Source organism: Hyperolius riggenbachi, chromosome 3 (assembly GCF_040937935.1).
Source record: "Hyperolius riggenbachi isolate aHypRig1 chromosome 3, aHypRig1.pri, whole genome shotgun sequence".
NCBI lineage: Eukaryota > Metazoa > Chordata > Amphibia > Anura > Hyperoliidae > Hyperolius > Hyperolius riggenbachi.
In genome coordinates, this window is record NC_090648.1 from 329,052,384 (window position 1) to 329,075,667 (window position 23,284).

Here is a 23,284-nt window from a genome sequence, read left to right on the forward strand (position 1 = left end):
TGCACATTGCTCAATTAGCATAACCACTGTTAACTTGGTAATGCAAACATTGGTAGGGTAACATGCATTAAGCTATTTGTGTAGCACACATTATACTGATAATGCTCACATTACCTAGGTAATGCAGGATGCTAATTGTGAAACCAATGCAATGTCAGCGTAAGTAACTGGAGTGCTTGGCAACTTTACCAAACCTTTGTGCATAGTCCCTCTTATCTATCTGATATCATGAACTTCCCTCTTTGTCTCATGAGTTATCTCTCCTGGGTCCTTATTCAGTTGATTTTTTCTCCTGAGTTTTTTCCCAAAATATACATTTCCATTTTTTCTATAAATTAGCTTTTCAGGCCTTAACAACAGAAAAAAACACTGAAAAAGTAGGCAAAAAGAAAATTAATTTTGAGGTCTTAAAAGTATCATACTAATACGGTATTAAAATGTCTTCTGAGAAAAAAAAACCCAGTAGAAATGAAAATTGCATAAGAGCCCTTATAGGTTTATAAAAATAAGGAAAAAGAGATGACTCGTGAGAAAAGTTGTATAAATCATACTATTTGTTCTTTAACAGTAGTTTGATTAAAGTCTTTAATTTTCTGTTGAGGCAGGCAACTGTTAGCTTTATCAAGTTTTGGCTAATTCTAATGAAAGTAAAAAAGTCCACACTTTTTGTGACTTAGGCCACATACAGACATCAGACCATAGTCTTTGGAAAATGAAAGATCACAGACCAATCTTACCACCCTTCCTGTAGTATAAGAGCCATACTCTACACAGTCTTTTCTATGGAGCTGAACTCCACATCAGGAAAAAATCTTTGCAAGATGCTGCACACACAGATTCTGTACAGACACAAAAGATCAGTATCTGCAAAAGATCTGTTCCTGCCAAAAATCCATTCCTGCAAATTGCAATGATAGTCTATGAGATCTGCAGATCATCATACACACATGATTTAACTGACATTCATCTGCAGATCAGATCCACCAGGATGGATTTTCAGATCTGCAGATCTGCAGATGAATGTCAGTTAAATCATGTGTGTATGATGATCTGCAGATCTCATAGACTATCATTGCAATTTGCAGGAATGGATTTTTGGCAGGGACAGATCTTTTGCAGATACTGGTCTTTTGTGTCTGTACAGAATCTGTGTGTGCAGCATCTTGCAAAGATTTTTTCCTGATGTGGAGTTCAGCTCCATAGAAAAGACTGTGTAGAGTATGGCTCTTATACTACAGGAAGGGTGGTAAGATTGGTCTGTGATCTTTCATTTTCCAAAGACTATGGTCTGATGTCTGTATGTGGCCTTAGTCTTCTGCTCCGATAGAAGACTAGAAGGCTTTCAAAATAGTTTTTATAATATATTTTGAGCACGTTTTGGAAATACATTTGAAAAAAACACAAGTTCAAAAAGGGAGCAGGATAGCAGTAATAGAGTAGTGTTACCGATATTCTACTACATTGATATAGTAAAATGTTGGTAATATTTACAGATATTTTACTATGACCTAACCTCTCTCTACTCTCACACAGAACCCTCCCCTGGTGGTGCCTAACCCTTAACCTCCCTTGTTGGTGCCTAACCCTTAACGCCACCCCTGGTGGTGCCTAACCCTTAACCCCACCCCTGTTGGTGCCTAACACTTAATTTCTGCAGCCTAACCCTTAATCTCTGCATTTTCAATGTGTAGCCGCTATAGCAGACGACTGCTTCTGACTCCTGTCTATATTTCTAACCTTATGGCAAAATCTAGCATGTTATTTCTGCTTCTCAACTGACCTCCCAAAGACATCCTTTTTTTGACCCCTTTCTGTATGTGGCTCCAAAACTTCTTAAGAGCTTATCTCACTCTCTGTATCATCCTTCCCCCATCCTATTAGAATTGCCCCTACTTTCAGGCAGTCCACCAAAGCTTTTGTTCTATTTTAACCTTTTATAATTGAGAAACTACAGTCCCAGTTTTTCTGTCTGTTGTAACCTATGTTCTCAGAATATAAGCTTGCCTGGGAACAGTCCTTTTTTCTTCCTGTGTCATGTTTTGTACTTATTATGTATGTACGTTTTCAATGTGCTCCACTTATTTATTTATTCTACACAACTGTGTAAAATGATGAATGAATAAACAAGAGGAGCTCCCACATATAGGAAGTCAGTGTTTGTAGAGTGACTTTAGTGTAGGAGACTAGTACAAAGGTACAATTAGTGAATACAAAGCTTGGTTATGTTGCTTAACTACCTGCAGACCGAGCGAGTACGAATCTACGTTGGGCAGGGGGCGCTGCGGTTCTGACCGGACGTAAGCTCTACGTCCCATTGACCGCGCGCCCCCGCCCGTCCCCGTCGCCCATTTTCATTGGCTCCTGGCCCTGTCATTCATGTAAGCCGTTCCCATTGGCTTACATGGAATGACAGGGTCAGGAGCCAATAAAAGCGGCTCCTGACCGGCGCACAGCGCTCTGCCATCATAGCGACGGCAGAGAGAGCAGCCTGCGGCGGGGACAGAGCGGCGTGTCTGGCGGGAGCGACGGTAACTTGCGGCGATTCGTCAGGAAGCGGCGATTCGTCGGGAAGCGGCGGTTTGCTGGACCAGCACCCTCTGGTCCTTAAGGGGGCAGAGGGTGCTGGTCCTGAAAGGGTTAAAGAACTAATACATAAATAAAATAAAAAATAGAATATAAATGTACATTTGTCTCAGAAGAATTGCACTATAGATTACCTTTTTCCTATGTTCCTGTCACTAGGTAGTAAAAATCTGGGGGGGGGGGGGGAGGGAGATTCACAATGTTGATTGTCAACAGAATAACTCCCAGAGTCCCAGCCTCTCTACTGGTTTGAACACTATACTAGTAGATAGACTATGCCTCTGCCATCCAGGAAGTGCTTGTAAAAATAAAGGAATTCCCAAGAATGCCCCATGGGGAGATGGACTTGTTAAAAACCTGTCATAATGTTTTTACTTTCTGTAAGTGATAGCTACACAGGAAAAAAGTAATTTATAGTGCATTTTACTTGGGGACAAACGTACGTGCATTGCACATGTACCGGTATTTTAAATGTTACAATTTTTCACGATAGTGATTCTTTAATTGTTGCAAAAGAAGCAAACTTTTGCCATAGCATTTTAGTAAGGGGACTTACAACTTTGTTGTTAATAGATGTGAATGTCAGGTTCCCAGGCAGTCACCGGTTTCCTTTCAGATCCTATACCCAAATTCCTACCACCAGGGGCGTAACCATAAATCAAGGGGACCGCCAGCAAAATTCAGATGCGGCCTCCCAATGTTCATACTTGTTGCCTTGCTTAACTCTGGTGACCCTAACAGCCTTAGGTGGTCCATATTCCAAGGGTTATAAAACAAGTGTTGACATCATAATCTTCACACTCATAAAAAGTGTAGCTACAAAAACATCAGATCTAAAGAATGGATCGGCAGCAGCGCTGTACTGGGGACAGCCGTGTGGCACGGCTGTCCCCTCCATAGGCTGGGCAATAATCGGCTGTCATAGGCTGAAGCCTATGACAGCTGATCACCCTGATTGGCTGGTGGGAGGAGGGAGGGAGGGAGCAGGGGAAAACAAATTTAAAAAAAGCTAAATTTATTAAAAAAATAAATAAATATTTATAAAAAAAAAATAAACAACTGTGGAGCGATCAGACCCCACCAACAGAGAGCTCTGTTGGTGGGGGGAAAAGGGGGTGGGGGAAATCACTCGTGTGCTGAGTTGTGCGGCCCTGCAGCTTGGCCTTAAAGCTGCAGTGGCCATTTTAGCAATAACTAGCCTGGTCTTTAGGGGGGTTTACCACTGTGGTCATCAAGTGGTTAATACTAAAGACTAACCTCTATCATCACTGTGGTGCGCTATCAAGAGTGGATATTTATGTGTGCAGCAACCAATCTGACAATACATGCAAATCAGGATAACCAGAGCAATAATTGGCCCAGAAAGAATTGGCTGCACGCCGACTGCAGCCACATGCAAAACAGGCTCACCTTGGGGAATAATTAGCCAAGTAAGGACCGGGATAAATTTGCTGCATTACCTACTAGAGTTGTCACTGTGTGGCAGCAGCACTCCTGCTTACTCTCTGTCTATCAAGGTGACAAAGAGCATAACAAGTATGCACAGGATGAGCGTCCACCCACAAGGAACCAGGTGAGTTTGTATTCCTAACACTAAAACTGTGTAATAAACAAGCATACTGATTGGGGACTGCCATTTTATCTTAAAGGGGACAGTGTGCTGAGTTTTAAGCTTTTCAGTTGCTAAGCAGTTTAGAGACTAACAGCAGATGACCTACCACCAAACCTTTCTCTTTACAATTAGGCTAATGAAATGAAAAGTTTTTATTGATAGTTGTAGGGCATTCATCAACCATGGCAGTTGATGGCAGGTTCCAAATGCTGCATGCAGCATGTGACAGGCAATTCTCTGACTAAACTGCCACAGAAGAGTTGCCTTACTTGTCTGTCAAGAGTACAAACATTGTTGAAGGGGAGTCTAGCCAAGCACACTGCTTCTCATTTATCCTTATAAACTAGACCTTTAACTTCTCTAGGACCGCCTCACGCCAATGGGCGTGACTGTGTCGGCAGCCCCAGGACCGCCTATTGGCATCAGGTCCTGGGGCCGGCTACTGCAGGAGATCGCGCGCAGGCTGCGCACGCATCTCCTGCCCGGGGGGGGGGGGGGGGGGAGCTCCACCCTGCCTTCAGTCTCCGAGCGGCAACTGCCGCTCGGGAGACTGTTAGACGGCGAAACCGCTGTCTAATTACATAGTACAGCACTGCAATCAGCAGCAGCTCTGTACTTATGACAGCCGTGTGACACGGCTGTCCCCTCCTGTGTCCAGGCTAAAGCCTATGACAGCTGATCACATGGATTGGCTGGCGGGGGGAGGGAGGGGGTAATATATAAAAATAAAAGTAGCAAAATGTATTAAAAAAAACAAACATTTATTTAAAAATAAACAAACAAACATCCGGGGGTCGATCTGACCCCACCAACAGAGAGCTCGCTTGTGTGCTGTGCTGTATGGCCCTGCAGCTTGGCCTTAAAGCTGCAGTGGCCATTTTCACAAAAATTTGCCTGGTCTTTAGGGGGGTTTCCCACTGTGGTCCTCAAGTGGTTAAGTCTGATTTTTTTTCTGTATGTTGAGTTAAAGAAAACATACTACATGCATATTATTATTATTATTTAGTATTTATATAGCACCGACATCTTCCATAGCGCTTTGCAGAGTATATTGTCTTGTCACGTAACTGTCCCTCTGAGGGGCTCACAATCTAATCGCTACCATAGTCCTATGTCTATGTATGTATTGTGTAGTGCATGTATTGAAGTCTAGGGCCAATTTAGGGGGAAGCCAATTAACGTATCTGTATGTTTTTGGGATGTGGGAGGAAACCGGAGTACCTGTAGGAAACCCACGCATACACGGGGAGAACATATAAACTCCTTGCAGATGTTGACCTGGCTGGGATTTGAACCGGGGACCCAGCTAGGCAAGGCAAGAGCGCTAACCACTATGCCACCGTGCTGCTCATATGCATATCAATAATGTATTCTACTCAGTGGCAATAGCTCCATTCTATACACAATTTGTTGATCATTTAACATTCTTTCTCTTGTAACATTACTAATGGCATATAAAGTTATGAAGTTAAGTTTAACTTATTGACCTTGTTCTAGGTGCATACCTGGTGCCATATTTAATCCTCCTCCTTCTTATTGGAATTCCACTGTTCTTCCTGGAACTTTCAGTAGGACAGAGGATACGAAGAGGAAGTATTGGTGTTTGGAATTACATTAGCCCTAAAATGGGTGGAATTGGATTTGCAAGTTGTATTGTAAGTACCTATATTTTTGCCAATTGGTTTGTAATGAAGGCATACTTGTGTAGCGATCTTCACTAAACTTCATGACACACATGACAGCTTAAATACTTAATAAACAACAACAATCTATTATAATGCACTGTATGATGCAGTATCCCCTTATGCAGTCACTCAACCCCCTCTTGACTGCCTAATGCTCATTGGCGGTGGGAGAGTGGCAGCTACAGGACTGCCTAATGCCTAATGCCGATTGGTGTCAGGTCCTGTAGGCAGAGATAGCAGGGATCGTGCACGCATTCCTGCCGAGTTATGGAGCTTTGCTCCATAAACAGCCTGCCAGCCACGATCGGAGCTGGCAGGCTGTAGGGAATGAAAAGAAAGTCTATTTACTTTTGTACAGCGCTGCGCTATATTGCACTTGGCTGTCCCCTGGAGTGGCTCACAACACAATTCCTCTCATAGGCTGATGCATATGGAGATAATTAAAAAAGCATTTTTATTAAAAAAAAATCAATAAAATTAATTAAAAAAATAAAAACTGCAGCAGCAATCAGATGCCACCAACAGAAAGCTCTCTTGTTGGCAAGAAAAGGAGGCAAGATTCATTTGTGTGCTAGATTGTATGGCTGTGCAGCGGACTGTTAAAGCTGTAGTGTGCTGAATTGTAAAAAATATCCTGGGGGGGGGGGGGGGGGGTGTAAGCCTGTGGTCCTCAAGTGGTTAAGTATCTAGGATGATGTTTACAAGCTTGTCGAAGGACATGCTGTGGCAGCAGTACCTATTACAGTCTTGGTCTGGCATTTCAGCCACATTTTACCCCTTTAGAAAATATAATCTCCAGTGAAGCCCCCAATGAACAAACCATGCTTGGAGTTTTACTCAATCATCACACATGGTCAATGGTTTTGCAAAGACTCCGGTAACTAATGCTGCATACACTCTTGAGATAAAAGTCTCTGGAAAAGGCAAGATCACAGACCAATTATACCCCATTCCATGTAGTATGAGAGCCATACCTTCACAGTCTATTCTATGGAGCTGCACTCCCCATCAGATAAAATATTTGCAAGATGCTGCACACAAAGATGCTGTACACATGCAACAGATCAGTATCTGCAAAAGATCTCTTCCTGCAATAGATCCATTCCTTCAAAATGCATTCATAGTCTATGAGATCTGCAGATCATCATACACACCTTGTTTAGCAGGCAATCATCTGCAGATCATCTGCAGATCAGATCCACCAGGATGGATTTTCAGATCTGCAGATGATTGCCAGATATGCAGATGAAGTCTGTTAAACAAGGTGTGTATGAGGATCTGCAGATCTCATAGACTATGAATGCATTTTGCAGGAATGGATCTATTGCAAGAAGAGATCTTTTGCAGATAATAATCTTTTGAATGTGTAAGGGCATCTTGGTGTGCAGCATCTTGCAAAGATTTTATCTGATGGGGAGTGCAGCTCCATAGAATAGACTGTGTAGAGTATGGCTCTCATACTACATGGAATGGGGTAAAATTGGTCTGTGATCTTGCCTTTTCCAGAGACTTTTATCTCAAGTGTGTATGCAGCATAAGCCTCCTGAGTCTCCCCTATGTAGCCAGGTATACTGTGTATATTTCCACAGAGTACAGGAGATAGCGTTACATAGCTTATTGATTTGTTGTAGTCAGTCAACTATAAGCAATCAGTAGTAATAGGTTTGATAAGGAACCATAAGCCCTCAGTATGGTCCATAAAGTTAAAGCAGAACTATAATGTTTTCTGTATCATAAATTTTGTGTAATATCCTGCTCATTAACAGTATAGCACCCACTCTGATAAGAACTCAATAAAAGACTTAAAGCATGTTTTTCCAGTAGTAGAGTATTATCCATTGAAGTAGCTAATAATATAATCTGAAAAAATATTTTCAAATATTTTTGTGTAGCAAAAAAATTAAAGCCTGGATTGCTGTTATTTCTAACTTCATTGTTTGATTTTAAGGGAACCTGAAGTGAGAGGAATACATCTTGATTCTGCAAAAAACAATGCTAGTTGCCTGGCTCTAAAGCTGAGCTTTTGACTTTAGTTGTTTTTGAGTCACATACCTGGAACATTCAAGCTGCCAATGGAGTCAGACCAGAGTCAGAGCAGAGCATCTGATTTACATGCTTATTCTGGGCCAGTTACTTCAACTCAATCAACTCGCATTATTTATTAAAGAATGAACATGGCAGCTTTCATATTCATCTCACTTTATGTTCCTCTTTTTTTTATTTTTATATATAAGTATGTTTAATTTGGTTCCAAAGAACTTGCCACTCGGAGCAATCCTAGAATATGTGTGTAGCAAACTGACTTCAGTGGGCTATCTTTTTAAGAGGGGTTCCTAAACTTTTTACATATGACTAAGTTAATTGGCTTCCCACTGAATTGGTGGGAGGAATGAGGTGATGGCATTATTATTATTATTATTTAGTATTTATATAGCGCCGACATCTTCTGCAGTGCTGTACAGAGTATATATAGTATTGTCACTAACTGTCCCTCGAAGGAGCTCACAATCTAATCCCTACCATAGTCATATGCAGTGGTGCTCAGCAGAGCTCGAATATTCGAGTAGCTCGAATATTCGAGCTCTTTTCCAGCTATTCGAGCTCGGTATTCGAGCTCAGAATAGCTGCAGCTATTCGAATGGGCTATTCGAGTAAACGCGAATAGCCCATTCACTATTCGAGCTATTCGAGCAAACGGCGCTATTCGAGCTCGAATACCGAGCTTGAATAGCGTCATAGCCCAGATTGATGTCCTTAGAGCCAATCAGAGGGCTCCCAGGCCCTCTGACGGCAGCCAATCACAGAGGGGGACCCTGGCCAGCCCCTACCCTATAAATAGCGGCCGCCATGTTCCGTTTCTCCGTCCTTGCCTGAGACTTGCATAGAGAGAGAGTTGCTCCTTTGTGCTTTGGCTTAGCAAGAGCTCTATTGTGGTCATTTACCTAGCGTTTTTGCTCACATACACCTCCTATACACACCTATATTGTTGTTAGTTAGATAGACATTGTATTTTAGTTAGTAGCTTTTGTGTTACATAGAGAGAGACTCAGACAGCTGCTGCAGGCTTACAGCTTTAGGCCTCAGGGCCTTGCCTGTGTGGGCAGCTGTCCTCCTGTCCTCTGTTAGTTTATTTCTCATTAGTATTTAGACAGTATTAGACAGTATTAGATAGTATTAGACAGTATTTCTGCTGTCCTTTACTACTTAGTGATTGTATTTTGTATTGTAGTTATATACTGTAACTGTACTAGGACACTCACTGACTGTCACTGTTCATAGGCTAGCTCCTGCGTGTGCTTGCACTCACTGTCTGTGTACACACACTCTATTTCCTTCTGAATAGTTATATACTGTAACTGTACTAGGACACTCACTGACTGTCACTGTTCATAGGCTAGCTCCTGCGTGTGCTTGCACTCACTGTCTGTGTACACACACTCTATTTCCTTCTGAATAGTTATATACTGTAACTGTACTAGGACACTCATTGTCACTGTTCATAGGCTACTAGCTCCTGCGTGTGTGTGTACTGTACACATACTCTATGTGTACACACACTCTATTTCCTTCTGAATAGTTATATACTGTAACTGTACTAGGACACTCACTGTCACTGTTCATAGGCTACTAGCTCCTGCGTGTGTGTGTGTGTGCACTCACTGTCTGTGTACTGTACACACACTCTATTTCCTTCTGAATAGTTATATACTGTAACTGTACTAGGACATTCACTGACTGTCACTGTTCATAGGCTAGCTCCTACGTGTGCTTGCACTCACTGTCTGTGTACACACACTCTATTTCCTTCTGAATAGTTATATACTGTAACTGTACTAGGACACTCACTGTCACTGTTCATAGGCTACTAGCTCCTGCGTGTGTGTGTGCACTCACTGTCTGTGTACTGTACACACACTCTATTTCCTTCTGAATAGTTATATACTGTAACTGTACTAGGACACTCACTGACTGTCACTGTTCATAGGCTAGCTCCTGCGTGTGCTTGCACTCACTGTCTGTGTACACACACTCTATTTCCTTCTGAATAGTTATATACTGTAACTGTACTAGGACACTCACTGTCACTGTTCATAGGCTACTAGCTCCTGCGTGTGTATGTGCACTCACTGTCTGTGTACTGTACACACACTCTATTTCCTTCTGAATAGTTATATACTGTAACTGTACTAGGACACTCACTGACTGTCACTGTTCATAGGCTAGCTCCTGCGTGTGCTTGCACTCACTGTTTGTGTACACACACTCTATTTCCTTCTGAATAGTTATATACTGTAACTGTACTAGGACACTCACTGTCACTGTTCATAGGCTACTAGCTCTTGCGTGTGTGTGTGCACTCACTGTCTGTGTACTGTACACACACTCTATTTCCTTCTGAATAGTTATATACTGTAACTGTACTAGGACACTCACTGACTGTCACTGTTCATAGGCTAGCTCCTGCGTGTGCTTGCACTCACTGTCTGTGTACACACACTCTATTTCCTTCTGAATAGTTATATACTGTAACTGTACTAGGACACTCACTGTCACTGTTCATAGGCTACTAGCTCCTGCGTGTGTGTGTGCACTCACTGTCTGTGTACTGTACACACACTCTATTTCCTTCTGAATAGTTATATACTGTAACTGTACTAGGACACTCACTGACTGTCACTGTTCATAGGCTAGCTCCTGCGTGTGCTTGCACTCACTGTCTGTGTACACACACTCTATTTCCTTCTGAATAGTTATATACTGTAACTGTACTAGGACACTCACTGTCACTGTTCATAGGCTACTAGCTCCTGCGTGTGCGTGCACTCACTCACTGTCTGTGTACTGTACACACACTCTATTTCCTTCTGAATAGTTATATACTGTAACTGTACTAGGACACTCACTGACTGTCACTGTTCATAGGCTAGCTCCTGCGTGTGCGTGCACTCACTGTCTGTGTACTGTACACACACTCTATTTCCTTCTGAATAGTTATATACCGTAACTGTACTAGGACACACACTCTCACTGTTCATAGGCTACTAGCTCCTGCGTGTGTGTGTGTACTCACTGTCTGTGTACTGCACACATACTCTATTTCCTTCTGATTACTGATTGATTATTGTAAATTCTACTTCCTGACAGTTACTACTTACTTACTGTAGTAGGGACACTCACTCAGTCACTGTTCATAGGCTAGCTCCTACACGTGTGTGCGCGTGCGTGCACTCACTGTCTGTAGTGTACACACACTCTATTTCCTTGTGATTACTACTGATTATTGTAACTTCTAGTTGTACTTCCTGACTGTTACTACTTACTTACTGTACTAGGGACACTCACTCATTCTCTGTTCATAGGCCAGCTCCTGCGCGTGTTTGCGCGTGCGTGCACTCACTGTCTGTAGTGTACACACACTCTATTTCCTTGTGATTACTACTGATTATTGTAACTGCTAGTTGTACTTCCTGACTGTTACTACTTACTTACTGTACTAGGGAGTCGGGACACTCACTCAGTCACCTCACCCACCAACCCACTCCATTAACACTAGAATTACCGAGTTTTCTATTTTCTGTTGCAAGGCTAGAGGTGTTATTCACTCCTGCTGAGATGTTCACAGGTCTTCAGGGTTGATTATCTTCAATCTATTGTTGTGCAAACCACCCATTACCTAAGGCCTTGCACATTTGTTTACACAAAGTAGCTGTGTGAGACTTGGATGGAAACCTTCCGACATGCCTGCCGTATCATATTACGCAGCACTGTACAGAGTATATTGTCTCGTCACTAACTGTCCCTCAGAGTGGCTCAAAATCTAGTCCCTGTCATAATCATACAGTATGTCTATGTATGTATCATGTAGTGTATGTATCGTCATCTAGGGCCAATTTTATGGGGAAGCCAATTAACTTATCTGTAAGTTTTTGGGATGTGGGAGGAAACCGGAGTGCCCGGAGGAAACCCACGCAGACACAGAACTCTGTTGCCGATTCATGCAGCAAAATGCAATCAGAGGGCAATTGGCACTTTTGGCAGTGTTCCATTGACATGACAAATGATGACAGACTGAGGCATTCCATTGCCATGGCATTGATGGCAGTATGGCAGATACTGTAATGTAATTAGGCTGGCTTTTCACAACATATGAATGCTGTAGAGGTGGCCAAAAGGTGTGATGCTGTCCTGTCGGAGGGAGAGAGGCTGGCAGAGAACGTGGTCATGAATCTGATGGAGCCATTTTTGGATGATGGGAGAAATGTCACGACGGACAATTTCTTTACTTCACTGTCACTGTCGCACAGACTGCTGCGGCGCAAAACAACGCTATTGGGCACGGTGAATAAAGTCCGGCGTGAACTTCCTCAGCTTGCAAACGACACTGCACAGCGAGAGGTATTCTCCACTTCAGTGCTTAGAAGTGGCAGTGTATCCTTGACAATTTATGCACCTAAAAAAAACAAGACTGTGTGTGTTCTAAGTTCCATGCACCAAGACGTGACGATCGGTGATGGCAGAAACAGGAAACCCAACACGATAACAGACTATAACAACATGAAGGTATGTGAATGTGTGTATAATTTTACCATGGCCGTTTCTAGGGCCGTGCGGGCGCCCTAAGCGCTGTTGGGAGGGGGGGGCGCTGTGATGGAGGGGGGAGCCGCAGCCGCGGGGAGGGCAGCCCGACCTCTCCCTCCCTTCCTCTCCCAGGCCGCCCTCCGTGCTTCCCACTCAGTCTGCAAAGCAATGGACAGGGAAGCGCTATACAAAACGACTCACCTCCCTAGTTCCAATCGCTGCTCTCTCGCCGCCAGTCTCCTCTCTGCACAGAGTAGACGCTGATACACACACAGGAAGCAGCGTGTGTATCAGCGTCTATGCAGAGAGGAGACTGGCGGCGAGTGAGTAGCGATTGGAACCAGGGAGGTGAGTAGTTTTGTATAGCGCTTCCCTGCCCATTGCTTTGCAGTCTGAGGGGGGAGCACGGAGGGCGGCTGGGGAGAGGAAGGGAGGGTGAGGTTGGGCTGCCCTCTCCGCGGCTGAGGCTCCCCCCTCCATCATGGGGGGCACCTACCTAACCTATACTGGGGCAGCTACCTATCTAACCTATCCTGGGGGCACCTACCTATCTAACCTGGGGAGCAGCTACCTAATCTAACCTATACTGGGGGGCACCTACCTATCTAACCTATACTGGGAGGAAGCTACCTATCTAACCTATAGTGGGAACATTAACGTATCTAACCTGTATTGGGGGCACCTACCTACCTACCTAGCTAGCCTATACAGGTGACAACTATACTGGCTACCTATATTGGAGGCACCTACCTAACTAACCTATACTGGGGGCATCTACCTATCTAACCTATGCTGGGGGCAACTATTCTGGCTACCTATATTTGAGGCAACCACCTAGCTAACCTGTACTAACCTGTACTGGGGGCACCTACCTATCTAACTTATACCGGGGGCGCCTGCCTATCTAACCTATACTGGGGGCAACTATACTGGCTACCTATACTGGAGGCACCTACCTGGCTAACCTATACTGGAAGCAACTATACTGGCTCACCTATGCCTGGCTACCTATACTGGGGGGACTTATAGCTGGCTACCTATACTGGGGTACCTATTCTGGGCTACCTATACTGGGGGAATCTATACTGAGTGCAACTAGACCTGGCTAACCTATACTGCGGGCACCCATACCTTGCTTTCAGGGGGGCGCAATTTTTACACCCTCGCCCTGGGTGCATTTTAGCCTAGAAACTGCACTGAATTTTACACCAGTGCTCAGTGGCGTCGCTAGCGCTATTTTGGGGGGCCCATGCCCCGAAAATTTTCTGGGGTGCCCCAATCTATTTCCAGGGGTGCCCTGACCAGTTAGAGTGGGCGCTAGCACCTAGCGGACACCGCCAATATGCGGAAGTGACATCACTTCTGCATATTTGCGCCCAGCGCCCACTCTAACTGATCTCCAAGGACCCAAGGAACGCACGGATGTATTCCGTAAGAGCAGCAACACGCAGGTGGCCAGTAGCAGTTTTTTACAATATGCTGGACCTGGCGGCGGTGAATGCCTACATTTTGTACAAGGCATGTACAGGGTGGACAGGCAAAAGAAGATTGTTTCTGAGTCTTCTAGCTAAGGAACTCCGTTGCCGATTCATGCAGCACAAGGAAATATTGGCACAAAGGCGGGCTGCTGAAGCTGTTGCAGCTGCTGTGCCAGGGACTGTACAGACAACACAGTGCCAGGTGCAAGAGAGCTGCAGCAGGAATCGCAGCAGGTTTACCTGTGCAACATGTCAAAAATTCACCTGTGCCAAATGCAGGGACGATGGACACTGGGTCTGCAAACGCTGTAAACTCTGTAAAGTTTGAAACACTGAAAAAGAAAACAGAATTTTTGGTTTTGCGCGATTGTGAATTTTCACGTGAAACGATAACGTTTTCGCGCGCAAACGAGATTTTTTGCGTGAAACCAATATCTATAAACGTTATCGATACACACCAAGCCGCTCACTCCGCTCCTCCAATGAACTTCGCCTGACCGTCCCCCGCATCACCCAGTCCCATGCACGCCTCCAGGACTTCTCAAGAGCCGCTCCAACACTATGGAACTCCCTACCTCCACCCATTAGGGCAGCCCCCTCCTTCAACACCTTCAAGAAGGCCCTCAAAACTCACCTTTTCACTCTGGCCTACCACCCCTCACAATTGCTCTAAACCCACAGCTGAACTCTGGTCCCCTACCTCTCGTGTCCCTACCTCTCCCTCTAGATTGTAAGCCTTTGGGCAGGGTCCTCCTCCTTTTGTGTCCTACCTGATCATGCACCTCCATTACTGTGAACCCATGCTATGCATTTGAGTGAACCTAACTTGCCTAATCTCCATGCTCCCCTCCAGTGACTGACTAAGCATTACCTTGTACTCATACTATGGTGTGTGATCTGGTTTTCTTGTATTCCTGTATTGTCATATTGCTGTATGTCACCCCTAAATATTGTCTGTAACCTAAATTAATATTCAGTGCTGCGTAATATGTTGGCGCTTTATAAATACAATAAATAATAATAATACCTCTCGCTGTGCAGTGTCTTTTGCAAGCTGAGGAAGTTCACACCGGACTTTATTCACCGTGCCCAATAGCATTGTTTTGCACTGCAGCAGTCTGTGCGACAGTGACAGTGAAGTAAAAAAATTGTCCGTCGTGGGTTTATATAAATATCATATGTATTATGGCAATGACAAACCTTAGCAGACTTTGTGGGTCCAGCTTGCGCAGTGAAGCACGAGGGACTTGCTACTGCACTGGGCACCCCAATGACCTCTACCCACACAGTGCACATTGAAACACCAATAAAAGCCCCTTGATTACAGTATCAGTCTGGCACACAAAGAACAGAACTCTCTGGTTGTGGGGGATGGGAGGTAGAGTAAACAAATGCTCAGGCCTCACAGGTAATGGTTGTGGTTTCAGAACAAAAGAAAGAGAACAATGGAGCTGATGGCATGTTAAAAAACTCAGCAGGGGTGCTACTAGGTGTGAGCTTGAGGGGATTTACGCAAATCTGCGCAGAAATGGTAAATCTAGTGTTAAAGTACCCCACTTTTCACCCGCCCTTTTCAAAAACTTTTGTGTTTACGCCCAAAACATCGAAGATGTCTGGAAGTGGCAGCCAGCGCGGTTTGGGCAAGGGGAAGGGCAGCAAGGGAATCAGGAGGAGAGGGAGCAGCATTGTGGCAAGCCGCGGGCGCGGCCGCGCCACCATGCACAGTTCCGCAGCAGCAGCGTCAGTGGCTAACATTCCTCCCATAGCCACTGGCCGTGGACGCCTTGGGCGCCGCCCAGCAGGAGCATCTGCAACTCACGCTGCAGAGACACAGCAGCAGCAGCAGCGTGTAGCACCTGCTCCGATTTTCCTCCAGCCGGGTCGGAAACGTCCCATTGAGGAAAAGGATGCAGACACTGTGGTGCAACTGATGACGGAGGATGAGCAGCCCGCCATCAGCTCTGCATCCGAGGCCTCCACCCTCACCACCACCACCACCACCCCTGTTCGCAGCAGCCGCCCAGCAGGGCCTGGGGAGTAGGCCAGTTCACCGTCAGTCGCCGACCTGTCACTCAGCACTCTTTTGAGCCCAGGCATGATGCGTCAATTGTCTGCTGTTGTTGGTGATTTGGAGAAGGAGATGCTGATGGGCACTTTGGGGGATGAGGGATTGGACAGCAAGACTGTGGCGACAGTCAAGCAGCCCATCCATGCATCAGGAGAGGAGTTTGGGGGGTCATCATCCCAGCAGGACATGTTTCAGGAGGGGGAGGATGATGATGACACGGTGACAGACAGAGACTGGGTGCCACCACCTCCAGGGGATGTCGTCCTCAGCAGCTCTGAGGAGGAGGAGGAGGATGCGCTTGTGGGCCTTGCAAGGAGGCGCATCATTGCAAGCATTGGCAGCAGTAGGCAGGTCCCACAGCCTGCTGGTGTCTCAGGCTCAGCAGCAGCAGCATCTGCCAGTACCACCACCAGCCGCACCCAAGCCCCCCCCCCAACCACCACAGGGAGACAGGCAGCAGCGGTTCCATGCCGTAGGGGGTCGTTTTTGTCACCAATCTGGCGTTTTTTCACCATGCCCACAGTGTACAGCAAGTACGCCACTTGCAACCACTGTCAGCGGAAGTTGAGCAGAGGTGCAGACCCCTTAAAGTTAAGCACCAGCTCGCTCATCAACCACCTTGCTGCGAAACATTTCCACCAGCATGAGGAGTTCCAGAGGCTGAAGGCATCTGGTGCTGGCAGTGGCACCACACCCATCACTGCACAGCCTTCAGCAGCAGCAGCAGCAGCAGCAACAGCAGCCACCCGCCCTCCTGCTCCTCCAGCAGCACCAGCAGGAGTGCGGAAACGCACTGCTCCTCCCCCCTCTGCAACTCCTGCCGCCGACACTGAGGCCTGTTCTGGCAGCCAGTCCTCAGTGGCCTCCTCTGCTGTGTCTGCTGATTCCCGTGCCAGCAAAAGGCCACGCCAGAGCCTTTTGAGTGAGTCCTTCCAGGGGGTGGTTAGGGCTCTGCCTCCCAGCAGCCGTCGCGTGCGGCAGCTGAACGGCTTGCTGGCACGGGCCATGTGCTCCCAACTCCTGCCGTACACGCTTGTGCAGGAGGGGAGCGACATGCGTGCGCTGCTTGCTTGTGCAGCCCCAGACTGGCAGCTCCCCAGCAGACACTTCTTCGCCCGCAAGGCCATTCCTGCACTGCACCGCTTTGTGATGGCCAATGTGGAGCGAGGGCTGGAGCACGCGGTTGGTGAAAGGGTCCACGTCACCATGGACTCCTGGAGCAGCCGCTTCGGGACAGGCCGCTACCTGTCTTTCACTGTCCACTGGGTCAGCTTGGTGGAAGGGGGTGAGGATGGGAGAGCAGCAGCGGGCACAGCAGCAGCAACACAGTGGGTGGTGCCCCCCCGCAGGGTCAGGGGAACTGCAGCAGGTTCCTCCGATCCTCTGCCATCCTCCGGCACACCTGGTCAAACCCCCCGCCTCAGCAGCAGCGTGAAGGCCCGCCACTGCCAAGCGCTGCTGCACTTGGTCAGCCTTGGGAAGACCAAGCTGACGGCAACCCATGTGTTGGCCAAACTCCAGGAGCAGGAGAGGATTTGGCTGACCCCCAGAGGCCTCAGAGTCGGAGAGGTGGTGGCCGACAATGGGGCCAATCTGGTTGCCGCAATAGACAGGGGAAACCTGACCCACATCCCCTGTCTTGCCCACGTGCTGAACCTGGTGGTGCAAAAGTTCTTGCGCACCTACCAGGGGATGGGCGAACTGCTGGAAACGGCAAGGAACGTTGTGCGTCACTTCCGGCGCTCGGCTGCAGCCTGTGCGAGCCTGGATGACGTGCAAAAGGAGCTGGAGCTGCCACGCCATCGGCTGATCCTTGACGTTCCGACTCGCTGGAACTCCACCCTGGCGATGTTGGAGCGTCTGGTTGAACAGAAGCACGCTGTCAACCAGTACCTTGCCCTGGCCACTGTTTCCGCCGCTCGGAGAAGGGACAAGACCAGCAACATCCCGTCCATCGTCCCCGATGATGACTGGAGGCACATGCAGCAGGTGTGCTTAGTGCTGGCTCCCTTTCTGCAGGCCACTAACATGGTGAGCAGGGACCATGCTATGGTCTGCGAGTGGGTGCCCCTGGTTTGTCTGCTGAACAGGGCCCTCGATGCTTTGCTGGAACAGGGAGCGGCAGCCTTGGACCAGCAGGAGCGGCAAGCAGCTGCACAGTCCACCTCTGAGGGGGAGGAGGAGGAGGACTTGGTGGAGGTCCCTGACCTTGCTGCTGATGAGGGGGATCAGCACAGCGCAGCTGAGTTGGTGCGGGGGTGGAGAGAGGATGAGGCGGCAGAGGAGGAGGATGAGGAGGACAGCACTGCCGTCGATGTGCCAGCACACGTGGCCCGCCTCTTCCCAATGGCAGCGCACATGCTGGCGTGCCTGCGCAAGGACCCCAGGGTGATCCAGATGAAGCAGAGGCAGGACATCTGGATCAGCATGATGTTGGACCCACGCCTCAAGGGGAAGTTGAGCCAGTTCCTGCCGCCTGCAGGAGGAGACCCAGCGCAACAAATAAGGAGCTTGCAGCAGGCCCTTGTTGAGCGCTTGGAGGAAGCCTTCCCCCAGCCTTCCACCCCCACTGTCCGGCAGCCAGCACAGAGGCAGCAGCAGGTGCCTGCATCCAGCAGCAAGCGCCCCACAGACCTGCTGTCTCTCAGCCACGAGCTCTACAGGACTGTAGAGGCTCCGGCAGCAGTGACTAGAGAGGAGGTGCATGATGCAGCAGCATCCTCCTCCGGTCACAGCCAGCGCCTGACCCGCATGGTGGCTGACTACATGGGGTCCTACAGCGGGCTTGACAGCGATGCCCCTGTTGATCCCATGGAGTATTGGGTCAAGCGCCTGGAGATCTGGAGCGAGCTGGCGCAGTACGCCCTGGAAGTGCTGTCCTGCCCCCCTTCCAGCGTGCTGTCCGAGCGCTGCTTCAGTGCAGCTGGTGGCGTGGTCACCGAGAAACGCTCACGTCTGTCTCACAAGTCTGTGGACAGACTGACGTTTCTCAAGATGAACCAGGCGTGGGTGGAAGGCGAGTTCCTGGCCCCTGTTGTCGGCGAGAGGGGGACATGAACTGGCTAAGAACCATCGTTAATGTGCCTTACCACCCTTTACCACCTCCTGGCTCCTGCTCACTAAGCCAGCCTGGTTCAGTTTGACTATTACGTCGCCTGCAGCCACACATTTTACACCTACAGTGGGCTGCTGTGTACTGCCCTTCTGCTGTCTGTCTGTGTTTCCCACTGCCAGGGTACACAGAATTACATTCTGCTGCCACTCTGCCACCAGCTATTACGTCAAACAATAGCTATATATCTGTGTAATTGGTTGTACAAACAAAACCAAAAAACCATTAAAAAAAAAAAAAGGTTTAATTTTTCTGAGGTGCCCGGGTTGAAAACTGTGTTGTCCCAGTTGTGTATTGGACACGATGTGGGCTGCACGACCGCTGTCTGGGACCTCCTGTTGTGTTTATTTACAGCCCTGGTATCACCGCTAGGTACCAGGGCTATTATGTCACGCTGCCTGCCTGCTGCCACACTCACACTACTCCTCCATTCCTCCTGCTGCTGCTGTCTGTCTGTGTTTCCCACTGCCAGGGTACACAGAATTACCTTCTGCTGCCACACTGCCACCAGCTATTACGTCAAACAATAGCTGCTCACATTACTCCTCCATTCCTCCTGCTGCTGCTGCTGTCGGTCTGTGTTTCCCACTGCCAGGGTACACAGAATTACATTCTGCTGCCACTCTGCCACCAGCTATTACGTCAAACAATAGCTATATATCTGTGTAATTGGTTGTACAAACAAAACCAAAAAACCATTAAAAAAAAAAAAAAGGTTTAATTTTTCTGAGGTGCCCGGGTTGAAAACTGTGTTGTCCCAGTTGTGTATTGGACACGATGTGGGCTGCACGACCGCTGTCTGGGACCTCCTGTTGTGTTTATTTACAGCCCTGGTATCACCGCTAGGTACCAGGGCTATTATGTCACGCTGCCTGCCTGCTGCCACACTCACACTACTCCTCCATTCCTCCTGCTGCTGCTGCTGTCGGTCTGTGTTTCCCACTGCCAGGGTACACAGAATTACATTCTGCTGCCACTCTGCCACCAGCTATTACGTCAAACAATAGCTATATATCTGTGTAATTGGTTGTACAAACAAAACCAAAAAACCATTAAAAAAAAAAAAAAGGTTTAATTTTTCTGAGGTGCCCGGGTTGAAAACTGTGTTGTCCCAGTTGTGTATTGGACACGATGTGGGCTGCACGACCGCTGTCTGGGACCTCCTGTTGTGTTTATTTACAGCCCTGGTATCACCGCTAGGTACCAGGGCTATTATGTCACACTGCCTGCCTCATTGACTGCCTGCTGCCACACACTCATCCTCCTCCTCCTGCTGCTGAATTTACCTCCTGCTGTCTGTGTGTTTCCACTGCCAGGGAGCACATACAATGGCGCTTCCAACATGCGTGCGCCACCAGCTATTTGTTACGCTCAAAAATAGCTGAATTTCTGTAAAAAAAAAATTGAAAAGAGAAATAAGTGAAGAAGAAGACGATATAGAAGAAGATGAAGAAGATGAAGAAGAAGAAGATGAAGAAGAAGAAGATGAAGAAGAAGAAGAAGAAGAAGAAGGAGAAGAAGATGAAGAAGAAGAAAATGAAGAAGAAGATGAAGAAGATGAAGATGAAGAAGATGAAGAAGAAGAAGATGAAGAAGAAGGAGAAGAAGAAGAAGATGAAGAAGAAGACGATGAAGAAGATGAAGAAGATGAAGAAGAAGATGAAGAAGATGAAGAAGAAGAAGATGAAGAAGATGCAGAAGAAGATGAAGAAGAAGATGAAGAAGAAGAAGATGAAGAAGATGAAGAAGAAGAAGATGAAGAAGAAGAAGAAGAAGATGATGATGAAGAAGATGATGATGAAGAAGATGAAGAAGAAGAAGAAGAAGAAGAAGACAATATAGAAGAAGAAGAATATATAGAAGAAGATATAGAAGAAGAAGATATAGAAGAAGAAGATATAGAAGAAGAAGAAGATAGAAGATAAAGAAGAAGAAGAAGAAGAAGAAGTATATACAGTACTGAACAAAATTCTGGACACAACTTCTCTTTTCACCTTTTTTTTTTAAAGGAACATCCCCACATAATCACTTGCTGTTGTTACTTGGAAAAAAAGATGTTTCTTGCATCATTCACCCTCAAAACAAGTGTTGGAAGCTATTTAAGGCCAATTCGAATAGTCAGCTCGAATAATGAGCTCGAATACCGACTCGAATAGTGAGCTCGAAGTCCGAGGTCGAATCGAATAGTAAAAATTATTCGACTTGAATATTCGACTGACCTCGAATAATTTACTATTCGAATTCGACCAAACTCGAATTTTAAAAAGGGGTATTTGAGCACTACTGGTCATATGTATATTTTGTGTAGTGTATGTATTGTAGTCTAGGGCCAATTTCAGGGGGAAGCCAATTAACTTATCTGTATGTTTTTGGGATGTGGGAGGAAACCAGAGTGCCCGGATGAAACCCACGCAGACACGGGGAGAACATACAAACTGCTTACAGATGTTGACCTGGCTAAGATTCGAATCGGGGACCCAGCAATGCAAGGCGAGAGCGCTAGCCACTACGTCACCATGCTGACATCATTACTGTTCGGCTCCACTTGCACACAAGGGGCAGACTGAGGCTTCACTTCAGGCACAAAACAACTCTGGCAAACGTAACAGTCTCTAGATCGATAGAAGCACTGCTGACTACCAATTGCAGGACTACTTCCTGCACATGACTTTACAAAGTCACAACACTACTGTAAGGGCTTTACAGCACAAATGACATCCACAATTGCCTATCATAATATTTCTTCTTGGAGTTCTGCTTTAATCTCCAAAGCCAGACAAGATACTAATATAGTGGCAATTATGCATGCATGATTATTAATGCTTGCCATTGTACATGTTCTCGCAGCAGATGGTTGCATAATACTTTCCACAGGGATCAAAGTCTGGCGGTGCAGAGCTTTTTAGACCAGAAGCTGGAATTATGTTGTTATGAGAACAAGTCCTTGACTGACATTTTGCACATGCTGGCCCCAGATGTTGGCTTTATATGTCGGGCCAACATATTCAAGTTGGATATTTTTTCCACTGTCACAACATAGGTAAGGGCAGCTGAAAGACTTGACCATAAAGATCTACTAATGCCAGAACAATTGGTTTCCTAGGTGAACTCCCCAAGATAACTGACTTGGGGACTAACCCTCATGGAACTTTCATTGGAGGTCCCTGATGTTCTCCCACCCAGCTGTGAGTGGCCTTGCTAATAGAAAGGATATGAACCCAGTATCCTCCTACATACACGCAAGTGCCTTTCATTCGATAACACTTGTTAGCGCATGATCTATCTTCTTTTATCCCTACGAGTCATGGATATATATATATATATATATATATATATATATGTATGTCACAACATGTACACCCATGGAATTCATATGTATTGTTGCAATGCATTGGTTGTTTATGTACTTCTAAAACTCAATAAAGATGTTATTTTTAAAGAAAAGGGAACTGGTCACAAAAAGTGTATTTGTAACAGGATGAATCTCCACTGTTCAATTCATCTTACATGAACAATTTGCTAGTCTGGAACTGCTTTTATCCTGTTTTTCCAATCTTCCTCTCCTGTTATTTTTTAATGACCTCAATGAGGATGTCTATTTTATGGCCTGTCGCTCTTGTGATGTTGTGTTCTGAGCCAGCATTTTTCTTTTACTCAGGACCCTACCATAGATTCTGTGACTAAATTTGTCAATGTGCTTGCCAGCGCTGTGTAATATGTTGGTGCTTTATAAATACAATAAATAAATAATAAATTGTCCAGAGTTGGGATGATTGCTGCCCCAGGAGTCCGTCTGGATTTTTTTGTAGATCTGCTGTGTGTTGGCTCATTATCGGTTGCATTGCAGGCTTCCTTGTCTAGTGAGTATGCCTTGAGTTGCAGACACAAGAAATACTTAGATGTCTATTTACTGCTTGAACTCATTGAAAAACAGAAATTTGCCTTCTTAAAATAAAAAGTATTTATAATTATTCAGGTTGGAGTGCGCATGTGAGGTCTCCCACAATGCATCACTGCTGAATATGCAAATCATCCTTTAGTTGTCTCTAAAAGCTAAACACACTTTCAGCACCGCTGGAATGCAATGATGTGTTAATTGTACAGAGTTATACTAATACTAATGTTTCCGACTGGTTGATCTTCATCAATGCATGGCATGAATTAATA

At 46.3% G+C, this 23,284-nt stretch overlaps 1 protein-coding gene across 2 annotated transcripts in view; it reads left to right on the forward strand.

Annotated features, from left to right (window-relative positions):
- SLC6A15 (solute carrier family 6 member 15) overlaps positions 1 to 23,284 on the forward strand; it is an 86,187-nt gene that overhangs the window by 28,888 nt on the left and 34,015 nt on the right. For both annotated transcript variants that reach the window (XM_068276849.1, XM_068276850.1), the window contains exon 3: positions 5,693 to 5,850. In XM_068276849.1, coding sequence (XP_068132950.1) covers positions 5,693 to 5,850 — 158 coding nt within the window. The remainder of the gene's footprint in view (positions 1 to 5,692; positions 5,851 to 23,284) is intronic.